Below are 12,307 nucleotides of genomic sequence, written 5' to 3' on the forward strand. Positions count from 1 at the left end.
ACACAAGGCCTTTGGATGAAGTTGTATAATACACTTCTAGAGAGTGTGCATCATGAAACATACTTCCAAAAACAAAGCACATCTCATGCTAGTCAATCTCTTTGACTTTTATATTGCATAGAAATGTGGTAAATGAACTAATACAAGTTTTTATGGTCTTGCTTTGTGAAAGGTATTACATAAACTTTACTTACTTACTAAGCAATAAAATGAACAAGAAATATATACTTTTTGACAGTCTCTCTTTCAGTCTCTCTTGCAAACTTGGCGCAATTAACTAATTTCGAATAGACAGTATTTAGTGATGACGCATCATTGCATCTTACTAGTTAGGGGCTGTAATTAGCATGTTCTCCTGGGTCTTGTGTTCCCATCAATGTGTATTGGAGCTGGAGCCGATAAATACCCATGACTATTGCAGAGTCACGTGACTCTGTGTGGATGCCGATTATTACCTTTCCCATTACATTTAAAACAAGATGCTAGCAGTTTTTTTGTGCAGTGGAAAAGGTTTTCGGAGACTATTCACTGCTAGGAGAATGGATGGAAGCTCTGGAGACAGAAATAGTAATGACTGAAGCAACTCAAATTCTAGCGTAAACCCCACAGCTGGGGTTCACAGCAAACTGGGTATAATCTGTGTAATAGCAGCCACAGAAAATTTGCTCATCTGGTTAGAAGTTTGCTGTGGGCTGGCTAAATTGGAGTTAGTATTCCAGTAGCTGAAGGTCGGTGTCCTTGGACCATCCACCATTTTCTGCTTTCTCACTTCAGCTTTGTTATTCCTTTGGGGATTTGGCATTACATTAATTATCAGCGGTCACAATAAAAGCAGCAACTTCTTTCTTCTTTCCTCCGCTTTTGAATCATAGCAATTCAGGCTTTCAAAAAATCTATTCAAACATTGTAAAAAGAAAAATTGTGATACTTACGTGAATTGCTTTTTCCCCAACCATAGAGGTTTCCCTGTAACATTTGTCTCATATTAAATGGGTCAAACCAGATAAGGTCTCCAAATTCACTTTTTATTATATGCTTTATACTCAAACTTGGAGATATCTTATTTGTTTTGTTTATTTGTTTCTCTTCTGTCTTTGTTCTTGTTATGCTTTATTGTACTTGGTGTTTCGTTGTAGATTTTCTGTATTGTCATGTGGAGGGAACCGGACATTTGTGTTTGTGTTGTTTGCTTTGGCTGGATTAAAAAAGTGCTCATACAGTATAATCCCAATGAATCTGCCTCAGGTTGAAGGTCTTTGGTGTGTTTTTGTGGTTTACCTTCTCTCCCTCAGGACAGTAGCCTTTGACAAAGTCCTCACACACTTCAGCTTTGCGGGACACATAGACGTGACTGTAGGGACAGTCGCTGTTGTTACAGATCCCCTTCAGGAAGTAGGAACACACAGGCATCTGGAGAGAATCACACACAAATATGGAAGCCATGTGAATATGAGAAACTGGTCATGGTATTTGATCAAGACAGGGTAAAAAAAACGAGGTATTATATCAAAAATGAAAAAACATTTAATAAAAACTCTGAATGAATCCTCTTTTTGTTTCATTATATTAAAATGTAGTGATTCATCTGGCTTTTGTTGGATGGGTCAAAACTGCCCAAAACTTTCAGATTCAGGCAAAATGTCCAAAAAGAGATTAAATTGATTTTGGGTATCAATCTGACTGACTAAATCAAGCACTTCTGATCCCTGGCACTCTTCCTGAAACTTATCAGACAATAAATAGAGATTTGGTTGTGATAGCAAAAAAAAAAGTCTCCTGGTAGAAATTACAGCCTCCCAATGTTGGGCAATAAAAAGAAAGTTGGTGTGAGTCATGGAGAGGATGTGTTTTTGGTTTTTTTGTCCAAATACTATATGCCATTCTGTTTTTGTTCTGCATCAAGATCATCTCCCCATGAGTTGCCCCCCAAAAAAAGAAATAAAACAAGGGAGAGTGCAGGGGTGATGAGAGCATGAGATTACATGAGATTATACAAATTTGTTAACAGACATGTGGTTCTAAAACCACATGTCACGTACAGTACAGACATGTCCCGTGTGCCAAGCAATCTGTCACACTGAGCAGTTAAACGACCTTAATTGCAGTTGACAGCGGGAGAGTGAGAGTGAATGTGTGTCCTGACCATCTCCCCATGAGTTGCCCCCCAAAAAAAGAAATAAAACAAGGGAGAGTGCAGGGGTGATGAGAGCATGAGATTACATGAGATTATACAAATTTGTTAACAGACATGTGGTTTATAGAGGGGGTTCGGTGAAGAACGACAGCAGGGGAGGGGGGCGGAGTGTGTGAGAGAGACTCCACCTTGATGGGATGGGATCAGTTCTACCTAATTAACTGCTACAGAAATATTTATACAGGCTGCAGCTCGTCCAGCTCATGATGTGTTTATGTGCTCTGGATGTGTGCGCAGACTGGTCCAGGGGTGGAGGGGGGGGGGGGGGGGGGGGGGGGGGGGGGAGGGGAGGGTGGTGTTCCCGGGGTAGGGGTGTAGCAGGGGGTAATGCCAGGGGAGTAGGCTCGGGGGTGTCTGGTTTCGAGGTATTTGTGGTAGTGGGGGGACAGGAGGAGGGTGCAGCAGGATTCTAGATTCGGGCTCACCTATCAACACTAGTGTTCGGATCAGGTTCGGAGAGCTGCTGGGTGCATAACCCTGCACCCCCCTCCACTTCAAATCAACCCCACTTTGCCCCAGGACCCCCATACAGTCCTGTTTAAGGGGCCACATGAAATAAGAGCGGGAGTATCCTGTGGAGGGATGGGCAAAGGTTTGGGGGGGAGGGGGGGGGTTGTTGGAGAGGTGGCATTACAAACAGACAGCTGGGCTCTCAGCACTTACAGGCAGCAGTGTGACAACCAACACAGGTGCAGGGCATTGTGTGTGTGTGTGTGTGTGTGATTGGAGGGTGAGAGCGAGGCACCTGTTGTTTGTCTTAAAGGGAAAAAAAGGGAAAAAAATAATCTTTTCCTTTTTGAGTGGCTACACTTTCCCCTAGACGGTATACAGTATTCTCTCTCTCTCTCTCTCTCATTATATATATATATATATATATATATATATATATATATAAATATATATATATATATAAAAGCTATTTTTCTTTTTTTTTATAGTATAAAAGTTAGTAAACATATGGTCACAGGCAGGTTTTATGTAGGAATATGGTAATTAAAGTGAATTAGATTAATATACATTTGGCCTACTGGTACATGTAAGGTATAAATTAAAAAGACAGTATTGGTTTGATGGTAGATTTTGAGATTTGTAACATCAGAAACAAGGTCTTTTATGCATTGACCCATTTTGACAGATGGAAATTAAAAGTTCAATAAATTAAATTAGATGGCAATCAAGAAATTCAATTTCAACAAATTCAGTTTTGAGACCATTTAATGACTAAAAGAAGGGGAACACTACCTCAATTAAAAATGCCAATATTTTGCTTTCACAGCCTAGGAACGTTCAATCAGTATTTGTGAACATGAGCTACTCTCTCTCAAAGGCAAAAACCACAGAAGTAAGTCTCACACTTGTGATGTCATCAAGTATAATAGTCTAGAGCTCTCCGTACAGACAGAGCACAACACGTCACACCCTGAAAGCCACAGAGGGGAAACTTTCACAGCCTTTGGATATGTCAGTGATATTCAGCAACATTGATTATGACAGTGCATCTTGTGGAAAAAGCATGTATTTTGTCCATATGCCAAATATGTTAAAAATGATGTCATCAGGTGGACAATAGTAAAAAATACAAATTCCAAAGCAAAAGCCCAGAATAACACAATGAATGTTTTTATGCTTTGTTTCAAGTGGTGCATTTTTTGCACTTAACAGTATAAATGTAACAATTTTGTTCACACAGTGTATTTTAGAATTATTGTAGGAGGCTGAGCTGGAAATTCCAAGATTATAAAAAATAAATAATCTTGTCAAAATGTATGCTATATGCATGACCACAGCCAAAATCATAAAAAAAAAGAAGAATGACAAGCGTGTTAAATACACCAAACATTCCCGAAGGATTAAATCAAACATTTGCTTCTTTGTTTTGTTTTTTTCCAGGAGAGAACACTCACAAAGTAACACACACTCACGAGGATGAGGTGATGAAGGAAGAGAAATCAGTGCACACCCACATTCATCCTGCTGGTTTGAAGGTCTAACAGGTGACCCTCAATCACATGATCTAACCTTTAGGCTGTTCTCCTACCCATAAACCCCTCCTTTCACACAGCATCAGGTCAAGTCTTCCTTACACTTTTGCATGTCATGGAAAGAGGAGCTGTGCCAAGAAGGCAAATATGATCCGAGATCACTGTTCCCAATCATGTGTCATCTTATAGCTACACACTGTTCCAAACCGTGGCCTTTGCAATGAAAACCCATAAAAAACTATGTTGTCCAAAGGATAGATCGTGTGTGGGTGCACGTTACCTTCTCCTTGGCCACCTTATGGGAGAATGGGCATGTCCCGTCCGCCTGCTTGCATGTGCCTCGCAGAAACCTGCACATACACAACGGAAACAGGTCTGAGAACACAGAAGCTAATAGATGTGCAGAGGGAGAGGAGCTGCTGGTTCCTGAAGTGATTTTTCCCAGTGTAACATGCCATTGGAAAGTTTTTTGTAATGGTATCCTTAATATACCTCAACAGAGAAACATAAGGGCATTATGAGGCCTCTGATTTTAATACATTTAACTAAGTCATTAAATTTTTTTATTGAAAAATTAGACACAAATCACTCATTTAAAGCAGAAACAATCCCTTCAAGACTGTTTTCTTCTGATGATTTACAAGCCATTTTTTTTCGTTATATATTAAGGTCCCTTTCACACTTTAATTAGAAAGTGACAGCTGAGGAGGTGACAGGACATTAAAGATCCCCTCCAATGAAAATTACAACACTTGCTAAACTCATTAACATGCCTATATAGTGTTTTTATATGCTAAAAGACACATTATGACTTAAATAAGCCAGCAACATCATGGCTGAGCATTTTCGCCAAGGAACTGCAGTGTGTCTTAAGCCCTTTTTACACAGAAATGGCGCTAAAGGACTGCTAAAAAGTCCCTTCTTTGTGCTGTCTTTGCATTTTTACACATAATCTGTGATTATAGGCAGCATGCTGGCATAGTGGAATCAACAGATGCATGATAGGCATGATGTTTGACAACAACAGCATCAGCCTTTAGTGTGACATATAACATACACATTGACAGCACTTTCTGAATAAAAACAATGGCATAACATAGCAATGACAATGCTTTATCGTTCCTCTTATATGGCAGCTCATCTCGTCCTCTGCTCGCAGGGTAAGGAGGCAGTGGACTAGGCTTGGGTGGTATCTATTTTTTTTTTATACTTTTGTACCTTTCTGTATCAGGTATACGACGGTATTAGTGTGCAGCGCAAACACCCCCTGTGGCCACGTTGCCTGGGGAGTTCACTACATTCTGCAGGCTGTCTTGCCATTCTCAGTGTTTTAAATACACAATACACTCACGAGATGTCAAGAAAAGGTAAAGTTCTTACCCCTTTTTTCCTTACTGAGCAGAAAAAGACAACCATACACCTTCTGAATTCATGTTTCTCTCTTTTACTGAAACTAAGACTTCTAGGTCACAGAACCTGTTTTTTTCCCCCCATTGCCCACATTAACCAGGTTAGAGCAGCCACACTGTCAGCATGAGCAGCGCTGCTCAGTCCTTGGCTGCTACTCAGCAGCTGCACATCCAGAGAAACGGAGTCTTGCTGATTTTTTTCCGCATGACCCATGCCTTTTTCAGCAAAAATAGAAAGTTCGTCTTTTGATAATTATATTGACTTTCACTATAGTTTCCGTGTCTTAATCTGTCATTGATGGAAAGAAATACAAATGTATCTGTTTTATTCAATCTTTCCATTTTTTGTTTCAAAACAAAAGCCCTCTGACAACGTTTCTGTCGACAGAATCCCTTCAGTTATTGACACAAGGCATTTTACTGTGAAACATTTGCAGAACTGCGTTGTTGATGATGCAGTAGCTTGTGCGGCTTCATAAATGAGTGGAATATGTGCTTTGAACTGTGAAAACACAGGAGTTATATAATAGTAGGCAGCCCTGAAGCAGCGACACGACAACAAACGCTGCCAATGTGAACACAGACTGCTCACATGTGCATTGTGACCCCGGCGTAACCTCCAGGGCACATGATGCGCACATCCTCAATACAGCCTTTCCAGAATGAAGTGAATAGAATGACGATGGTCCATATTTTTTAGAGCATTTAAAATCACACCCTCAGGATTCCTGAATACCTTGGTTTCCTGTATTACTGCGATACCGCCCAAGCCTATCCATGACCTCATTGTTTTTCAAATTTGCTGATGTTAACAACCGTTGTTCTTCATCTCTGAGTCTGCAACTAGATGCTTTTTCATTCTACCGTGGTGGGTCACATCCTGCCAGTTGTCCCTTTCAAATAGATGTTGTTTTGGTGCTGTTACTACCTTCATTACTGGCTTTAATGTGAGACAACTCTATCCCCCTATTCTGTGATCGTACCTTTTATACAGAACAGCAAGGCGGCGTAACGGCATAATATGGCATGAGAAAGGGTAAAAAGGTCTCATAACAGTGCAATTCCTTCGGCTTTCCATGCAGGTGCATGGAGGGCGGAAAAGTACGCTCTCTCTGCCTTACGTGTTCCACGTAAGCACGAAGAAGGGCAAAGATGTCTGAAAGCAAAGCAATACTGCCAAATATCACACTGCTTATACATATAAAACTTTCTTTGACTGATGTGGTCCTGACTGAAATGTTATTTTGATAAACACAAATGAGTTTTTAGGGGTTTAATGAAGGTCTGAAGAGGAACTTTAAGGGGGAAAGGTATAAGGAATGACATGCAATAAAGATCTCCAGCCAGGGGACACTGCGATTCGATGAGGTTCATACATGCCTTTAAGTTCTCCAAATGCCAGTAATCTAACACTGAGCATCACAAAACAGGCTTTTATTTCCTGAACGCCTGATGCCCTAAATAACACCACACACTTCACAACTCTGTGTTGTCTGTTCAGTGCACACTTGGTACAGTGGCAAAATTATCCACCTTTACTGAGCACCAGGGATCAGAACATTAATCTTCCCCCTTGACCCTTCACATATGACAAATAGCATGTTCTTGTGTGTTTACTGTATGTTACCTAGTGCAGACGGCAACCTTGTCTGGGTCGTGGATGTAGGGACAGCTGTTGCCACGGTTACACTTGCCAAAGCGGTTGTAGTACATGCAGTACTGCTTCTGCTGCTTCTTCTGACGAGCATGTCTGATTATGGCGAGGCTCCGCTGGACTGCACGGCTTGTTTCAGAAAACACAGACAGACCACAGGTATCCACAAATCAACAACAAGCAGATTAAGGAAACTGAAGTGGACAACTTGTGCCAGAAATAAAGTTTAAACTCTTGCCCCAATGAGGAGCTTCGGTGTAAAAGTATCCACCATATGCTAACTTTAATTTTAAGAGATTACCTCTGGCTTTACAGCACTCAGTCGACAGTGGTGAAAGGCAGTTAATGTTGGGGGAGGGAGAGAGGGAGATCAAATGTAAAAATCTTGGCTGGCTTGGATTTCATGATGGTGACTTTGTATGGGGAGAGCCAGCAGGATGGCCCATATAAGTTGGATATAAATGTTCACACTACTTGGGCTTGAGTGCTTCTGCTGAGAAGAGATGAAACTGGTTGGTGGTGTGAAAAGCTTACCTGGCTAAATGACGAGAACTGGAGGAGCGGGTGAAAGCAGGACTCATAGGTGAGACCTGGCCACTGCTGAAAGACCTTCCTAAATATGGAAAAAAGGGATACATGAGCAGTGTAAATGAAATTTGTGTTTTGTTTTCAGTTTAACTTTGCAAATAATCTCAACAGTAAAACAATCAGTTTCAAGGTGGACACCCAAGATTAATTACTGTAACCAATTCAGTGTTGGACCAAATGTATATAAATACATACATATATAATGGTCACATATAATTGTTTTGGTTAACTGATTAGTGACCGACTAGAAATAAAAGTTTAATGTGATCATGTTATTGGAGTGGCACTGTTCACCATAACTTTTTGGCACGTGTTGAATTTTTAATAAGCTGGTTTTTAATAAGCTGCTTATAAGTTCTGACATTATTTAGGAGTTAACTTTTCATGAATGAAATTTCTATATACATGCACAACAATATAAACAAAATCTGAAATACCTGTATGTTTTTTTTGGTGAAGAAGAACTGAAAAGTATGAGAACACCCCGTGTTACTTTTACATTTGTGGTCAACAAACATGTTTGTGGAGATAAAGTGAATTTTATTAAGTATAGTTAAGCATTTACAGCTCAACTATAAATGATTCGCAGCGGTCTGTGTTTTTACATAAACAAGTCTTTGCCTTTATTACCAGTACCAACATGATGCAATGTCCAGGAGCAAGTCCTACAATGCATTAACTCCTCCTAACTGACTTATGTTGTGAAATGTTACCACAATATTATAAGCAATTAGTCTGGCATAGCGATGAAGACATAGACACATATTTGGAAGGAGAGTAGTTAGTTTTTGTCTTTATCATTATGCTAGTCATGATTATGTTATCTTGCCTAAGTCTTATTAAAAATAAAACGCATTAAAAAATTCTGTTAGAACTATTCAGATCAGATATGACAGAAGTAAAGCTGTGTGAGTGTGTGTTTGTGAAGCAAATGCAATAACAACCTGATATGTGCCTGGTTATTTATACTGTGGTGGTTTGACGCGTTGGTGCTGAAGCCAAACGTGACGTCTAGCTCTGTCTGAGAACATCAAAACACTATGTACCCAATGCACTCCACAACCACTGGAAGGAAAGGTGTGTGTGCATATGTGTGTGTGTGTGTGTGTGTGTGTGTGTGTGTGCGCGTGCATGTAGGGTTGTTGGAGGCCATGAGAGGAGTGGAGGTTGGGGTTACAGATGGCAGTCGATCTTATTCAGACCTCTAATTTTGGAACTCTTTTTGGCTGTTAAAGCTCTCATCAAGTGTGCACTCTGGTGTGATTTAAGCAGAGCAGGATTACAGGCCTCTGGCTGCAGACCAAAAACAAATGTGAGGCGCGCCTGGGGGGAAGATGTGGAATTACAAGTCCTGCTGGGGAGACACCTGAGGTGCGTTTGTGGAGGATGCAGGAATGTGTGTGTTGGGATGCTGGTCACGAGTTGAACAGAATGGGGCTCTTCAATTTCACCTGCAAGTGTAGTTGCTACAGAATGTGCAGAAGAAGTGTGAAGGAGGTAGAGAGCAGATCCGGGCTTTAATCTGCACCGTCCAGTTCTCCAGACCCTCCCCCTCTCTGCTCTGACAGATGACAACTTTATTATTTCAGATGGCAAATCCAGCCAGCTCCCGTAAGTCTATTAGAGAGCATGTGGGCAGAGCTGCAGCCACAAACATGAATAAACACTCCTTTATCACCTCGGGGTGCACACGCATACTGCCCTGTGCTCGCAATTCATGTCCAGAAGGGCTGAGTATCAAACCTCAATATGTTTTTGGTGCTGACTGAAATGTGTCTGTAGCACTGACTATCAAATGCTAGTTTTAAATAACAGGTCAAATTCGGACTCTTGTCTGCTTAGTTCCTGATTTAGATTTAAGTTTTATCAGTTTGAGACTGTGTTTCATCCAGCCAGCATTCTTAAACAGTTACTACAACACCAAAGAAGTTTTGCATATATCGTGAGATAAAGGGATTTTTTAGGAAAAAAAAAGTTTTCATTACTCAAATGTATGGAAAAAAAGAACAAGTTTTGGGATGCACAAATGTGCTATGACAAAATTGCTTTGGATTCCAACACTTCGGTACACTTGTGAAAAAATAAAAAATAAATAAGTGCAGAACTGCAAAGCCAAACCAAACAAAAACCCTGATCAGTATTAAGTAATAACGTTAAAATTACTCATTACACATTACACAAGTGAATTACATTCATCTGAAAATGAGAGTTTAAGAGATTTATATGTGTAATGATTAAATGAAAGAAAAAAAAAATTACATCTAAAGAAACTTAGATTTGGCTCTAGTAGCTACACAATGGCTTCTCTTTACTGCACCTGCACCTTAAGTTCCTTTGTTAAAGGAACACTTCATCCCCAAATCAAAAATACATATCATTTGTCTTACCTGTAGTTCTATTTATCAATCTAGATTTTCTTTTTGGTGTGCGTGGCAGAGTGTTCGAAATATCATCCATTATAATGGAACTAGATGGCACCAGCTTCTATTTTATTGGAGAGGAGGCAGACATTTTTCCAGCCTTCATCTCAGGAACGGACACTAAAACAGTCTAGATTTTTTTAAAATAGCACCACAGGTAAGAAGAAAAATATATTATGACTTTGGGGTGAAGTGTAAGCCCCACAGGATTTGAACCTGGTGCTTACATTAGATGACCGATGTGTTACGATGTGTGTGTAAAATGACACTGACCTGCATGCACTGTGGTCACAACAAGCAAGAGCTCTGCTTCATAATACTTAATACTACCTGTCTTGTAACAGCTCAGCCATCATGCATCAAAGGGAATGCAAAACTTAATGCAAAGTAATGCAAAATGTATTGCAAAGTAAAGCAAAAGATTATTGGAGAAAAAAAAATGACACTTTTTTGGATTTAGTACAAGCTTGACGTGCAAACTAATTATGTTTTGTCCTGAGTATTACTACATTTAAATTTCTGTGCCTTAATTGTGAATTATCACAGTTCAAAGTTCACAGTTCACAGTCGAAGACTATTACAATGACAGTCAGAGTACCTGTTCGGTTGATGGACATGCTGGATGCCACGGTGCGGGACAGCTTATTGGCTGACACCCGATACAGGGAACCACGAATCCAACACATGCTGCTTCCCCTCCAGTGCTGAGTGGATGACGGGTGTCTATAATGGGGAGCTCGCATACGGCTCTGAAGGAAACTCCTGAGAGAAAAATAACATAACATGAAAATAACATGAAGTAAGGGATACGATAACAACTTTGGAACTTAAGTTTTATATTCACTTAAAGGATTAGTTCACCTTAAAATTAAAACTTTGTCATTATCAAGTCATCCTTACAATTGAAAGTTGGGTGTTTTATAGTCCACAAAACACTGCTGGAGGTTCACGGTGAACTCATCTTCCAAACAATTGAATCAAATAGTGACCAGCATTCAAACATTAAAAATACACAATAAACCCACAAAATGTCTCCTCACTGCTAATCTGAATTAATCCAAGTGTCCTGGAGCCCCGACATGCCAAGTTGTTGTTTTTTTTCTCTTTCTTTCTTTATTTCTATTGTCTGTTACCTGCCAAGGGACTATGGATGTTAATTAGCATTCCTGCTAACTCCAGCATATTGAAAATTGCATTTTATACTGATGTTCATTAACATACTATGTCTCTTTTAAATGAACATTAAACAAAAAAATAAAGGTGTGAGCGCTCACTCGAGACAAACTAGAGCTAGAACTAGAGCAAGCAACAAGTCCCTTTATCGGATTTAAAACTACTGTGTGTGGGGGAGGCCTCTGGGTAGCAAGGAAACACTGGCGTGCAGATACAGCGAGCTTTCGTTGGTCTTGAGGGAGTTTTAATATGTATTTTTTTTATGTCTGAAACTTGGTCATTTGCCACCATTTGCTTCAACTGTTTGGGGGCTGAGTGCAAAGCCTTTTCCCACTGAACCTCTGGCAGTGTTTTGTGGACTTTAAAACTTCACCCAACTTTACATCGACATAAGGGGGAATAGATAATGACTGAATTTTCATTTTTGGGTTAGCTATCCCTTTAAAGTTTAAAAGGTCCCATTTATTAAATCTTGGATTGATTAGACTCTTGTCTTACACTCAGTTTACAAACTGTGTGAAATTCATGTCATACTCTTAGCGGGGCTGAAATTATCCTCCCCCCCCCCCCCCCAACACCACCACCACCAGTTCCAGCCCTCTTTTGCCTGTCTTTCCTCAAGCTCCTTCACTATATCTCCCCTCCTCACTTTATGTTTCCCATCCTGTAGTCTCCCCTCCTCCCTCCCTCTCTCTCTCTCTCTCCCTCCCATGTCACAGCACTCTGTTAAATTGCTCCTCTAATGGAAAGGACGGCAGTGTGGAAATGGAGAGAATTGAAAAGAGGAGAGGAGGAAATCAATGAGATAATAGGCAGGGCAGGGGGCCAGAGCAGTGAGGTTGGCCCCTACACTGGAGCGAAGAGACCACACACACACACACACACAC

The 12,307-nt window shown here is 40.4% G+C and overlaps 1 protein-coding gene across 2 annotated transcripts in view; it reads right to left on the reverse strand.

Annotated features, from left to right (window-relative positions):
• The window catches only part of zc3h3 (zinc finger CCCH-type containing 3), an 83,616-nt gene that overhangs the window by 11,576 nt on the left and 59,733 nt on the right, over positions 1-12,307 (reverse strand). Inside the window, exons 5-10 of one of the 2 annotated variants that reach the window (XM_042483624.1) lie at positions 10,846-11,009; positions 8,265-8,291; positions 7,774-7,852; positions 7,213-7,368; positions 4,457-4,526; positions 1,279-1,410 (exon numbers count right to left, since the gene is read on the reverse strand). In XM_042483624.1, the coding sequence (XP_042339558.1) occupies positions 1,279-1,410; positions 4,457-4,526; positions 7,213-7,368; positions 7,774-7,852; positions 8,265-8,291; positions 10,846-11,009 (628 nt within the window). The remainder of the gene's footprint in view (positions 1-1,278; positions 1,411-4,456; positions 4,527-7,212; positions 7,369-7,773; positions 7,853-8,264; positions 8,292-10,845; positions 11,010-12,307) is intronic. The other variant, XM_042483625.1, reaches the window with a different exon arrangement.

This window comes from Plectropomus leopardus, chromosome 3 (assembly GCF_008729295.1).
Source record: "Plectropomus leopardus isolate mb chromosome 3, YSFRI_Pleo_2.0, whole genome shotgun sequence".
NCBI lineage: Eukaryota > Metazoa > Chordata > Actinopteri > Perciformes > Serranidae > Plectropomus > Plectropomus leopardus.